Raw genomic sequence first — 3,754 nt, forward strand, 5'->3', positions numbered from 1 at the left:
TATACATGTATGGATATGTATTTGTATATATTCAAACATATATACCAGCATACATGCATCATAAAAATACATACACCACCCTTTAGTTGTAGTAGCTAAACGTGGTGCTATCGAACTCTACGCTTTCAGGCGAGGATGGTAGGGAGCTCTGCCTAGCTCTCAATGGCATAGTCTATGACGTGTCCTCAGGATCGCAACACTATGGAAAAGGTGGTGGATACAGGCTTTTCGCTGGAAGAGATGCTTCTCGATGCTTAGCGAAGGTGATCAACATTTTTTATCAGCGTTTGTCGAGAAATCAGCTTCAAAAGCTCATAGAAAAGTTTACTTGCACTCGTACATCACTCAACGGAAATTATTTCCATAGATCTTGGTGATGAAGTTTAGCATGACTACTCGTGATCTCAGTCTAACACTCCATCTATGCAGGGTTCGTTGGATGAAGCGGACATACCCACTTTAGTAACTGATAACCTGGTAGACTTGACAGAGGATGAAGTTGGTACACTAAAAGGCTGGGTGCAGATGTTCTCCAAGTATCCCCGGGTGGGGGTCTTGGAGGGATTTATATCCAGTGCAGCAGAAGTTGAACCAACCAAGGTGCGTTTGCAAATCACACACTTGTACGTTTACGATGATACGGATAGATTCACTCGAGGCCAACGTATTCATATATGTATGAGGATGTTGTACGTGGGGAGGTTTGAAAAAACCTACAGGTTTTCTGACGCAGGCCAGATACACCTGGAATTGATGTTAATATTCACCACAATCACGTTTCGACATCTTGAATCTATCCAGGTATTTGCCGCTGCTAGATCGGGAAAAACTGAAGACCTTAGACAGGCGCTGGTATGTAAATCACTATACTATTTAATTCTTCTGTCGACATCACGTTTTATCGGAACAGGATCGCATTTTGGTTTTGAGGTTCTGTATTGATGTGTTCCTGCCTGCTGTAAATTGTGCTGGGTAGGTGTATCGTAATCGGCTTCGATTGTGCAATTTGTGAAATAATTTGAATCTGCAGCGTATAGTCTAGTCGATGGCATGTGCGTTGACGTTGGAAAATCGCTTCTAACAGTCTTCTCGACGCATCTACAATATCAGAAAGGAGACCCAGACTGGCTGAAGGATGAAGATAAGCTGTACGACGACACCGGAGCTACTCCTCTACATATAGCTGCTTCCGAGGGTTACCTGGAGTGTGTCAAGGTTCTTCTGGAGAGTGGGGTAGATAAAGGTAATCGATATTCAGATTAACATATTGCTATCCACGATAGTGCCTTCGCCTGGTCTTCATTCTTTAGACCGCCAGTATCGCTTTTACAGAGTTGTTCCCAATATCTAGTTGAAGCGTTTTCTATGTCTCACGCTGTTGGCCAAATGATTTACGATAGCTAATCAAAAGGTCCTTCGTATGTTCTGTTCAGACATATTAAATCTGGCGTCGAAGGAAACACCTCTCATAGGAGCCGCGCGGGGAGACCATGCAGAGGTTCTCAAATACCTTCTGAGTTTAGGAGCTGATCCAGAGGCAAAGGATGCTATGGGTTACACTTCACTGATACACGGTGTGTTGGGTACTCTAGCAATCGCGCAGTTATTGCACATTTGCAGCATTATACTTGTATCTATGGTATCACCAAGGGGTCGACATTCAATTCTGATTTCATTTGAAGTATTGGGTTGCCCTGCGTGATGTTCGCCAATCGTCTATACTTCTTCACCCGCTCACACGTGCGCGTGATACAGCCAGCATGCATGTCAGTCTCAAGGTGATGGAGGAACTCATCAAGGGCGGGGCCGACGCGACTTATGGCGATGCAGAAGGTATGCAGACTGCACTTACTCTCGATTGATTGCACCGAAGCTACCGTATACTTGTACACTCAGCGAAGATGGGTACTTTTGACTATATGTCCGACTTGCGGTCTAATTTTTGCCTCGAGCGTGACAACTGTATACGCATGTCCTAAAATCACATGCATTCAACGTTGTAGCATGCACGACTTCGACATGTAGACTATATATATGTTGCAATTTCATGGCTATAGTGTATTTCCGGATTATTTATATTTTTATCCACATATCATTATTTCGGGTCTGTGGTCATCATTAACGCAGGCTGGACGTGCTTACATTGGGCCGCCGCGAAGGACACGCCGAAGTCGATTGACAAACTTTGCCAATTGAATGCGCTTGATGTTGATGCACAGGTATGTGCAAAGAGCTCCATATAGGTGTATGTCTAAGTGTATATCTGTAAGTAGATATCTCTACTTAAGCAGCAGGCTCTGTGTTTATTCCCTGGGTTATCTTTAGTCTGAACGTGTACCAATACAATCGACTTATGATGAGGATGGGCTACGATAGGACAGTTGACAAGTCGCAATATGGGCAACGAATTAGAGGTCGAAGGACTTTGACAGATCCGCGAGTGTAGTATTAGTTCTGTCAGAGGAACATTCGACCACATACTGAGACGTCGTCTGGTATAGATACCTTATGCACTCACTCGCTCACAAAGTTAATTTGGAACCCCTATACCCTAAAAGTTCAGATCCTACGTTCTCTTTAAAACGTTATTCCGCGATTTTATCTGAAACTTCAAACCCACAGGATAAAGCCGGAAACACATCACTGCACTGGGCAGGGAAATACGGAAATGCAAACGCGTACAAAGCCTTGGTGAGTGACTTTTTTGTCTACGTGCGAAAAACATGAAATCTGATAGCTAGATCGAAACGCCTAGTGACTGTGCATCCGGTGACGCTGAGCGGAAGCTCCTAGGAGCTGCTCGATGGGTATAACTGTACTATCATTTGCATCTGTATGAAAGGATGACTCGCGTTGGTGTCATAGCTCACTTCAGCTATCTTTGTTTCGCTCAGATATATATACAAGAGTGACGTGGATACGAGTTTGTATGTATCTACATACCTACAAACACTTGTGTACTTCGAGACTGATATTCTATATCCCTGTTTCATTTCAATCAGGTAAAAAACAAGGCGTCAGAGACCATACTGAATTCGGAGGGCGAAGCACCTCAGTTAGCAGCGGAGAAGGCGCACCAAACTGACTGTGTAATATCATAGAGACTTGAACATATTTTTATAATAAAGAAAGGCTGGTATCAGACAGGCGAATGTTCCATGTATGGTAGATAGAGAATTATTGGAGATGTGCCGCTTTTGAGTACCCATTACGTATAAAATGGGGTTTCTGGCGATTTGAAGGTGCCCAGACACAAGTAGAGCTTTCCATTTGTACGCAAGGAAAAAATATCACGAAAGACGAAGACTGTACTATAAATGTGAAGAACTATCTCATTTATTGGATGTCTAGTACTTTATGTTCAGATTCGTGTATGTACGCATTTCGGAATATGTCTCTAATCGTTTTGAAAGTACGTACACGCGGTAAGAGTTGCACGGGTTCATGACTAACCGAGAGTAGAAAATCGTGCGCATACAACTGTGTTCAGGCATATAGTGACTATCGATCTATATCTAAATAGCGCGGCATTAGATAGTGGTATATAAATACGTGATATAAATACGTGACAGGTATATAAATCGGGATATTCAGTTATTTGCCCAGGCAACAAGTATCTAGAAACTCGCACACTATGCACATAGTGAATTATGTGCGTATAGTTAAATCGCATACTTAAATTACTTTTGCACACAGATCAGCGTCACTGGATACAAGCCCGCATATATTTTCATAACCATTCGCATTTAGTCGG

The 3,754-nt window shown here is 42.9% G+C and overlaps 1 protein-coding gene across 1 annotated transcript; it reads left to right on the forward strand.

Annotated features, from left to right (window-relative positions):
* Positions 1-95: 95 nt before the first annotated feature.
* Positions 96-3,161, forward strand: SARC_08315 (hypothetical protein; the record flags this gene model as incomplete). The annotated part of the gene is made up of 9 exons (XM_014297710.1): positions 96-263; positions 430-600; positions 802-852; positions 1,111-1,243; positions 1,434-1,574; positions 1,756-1,833; positions 2,128-2,219; positions 2,623-2,691; positions 3,003-3,161. Coding segments are annotated over 9 exons (1,002 nt in total), but the record flags the coding sequence as incomplete, so codon positions are not given.
* Positions 3,162-3,754: the final 593 nt, after the last annotated feature.

This window comes from Sphaeroforma arctica, assembly GCF_001186125.1.
Source record: "Sphaeroforma arctica JP610 unplaced genomic scaffold supercont1.738, whole genome shotgun sequence".
In the NCBI taxonomy this organism is placed as follows: Eukaryota; class Ichthyosporea; order Ichthyophonida; genus Sphaeroforma; species Sphaeroforma arctica.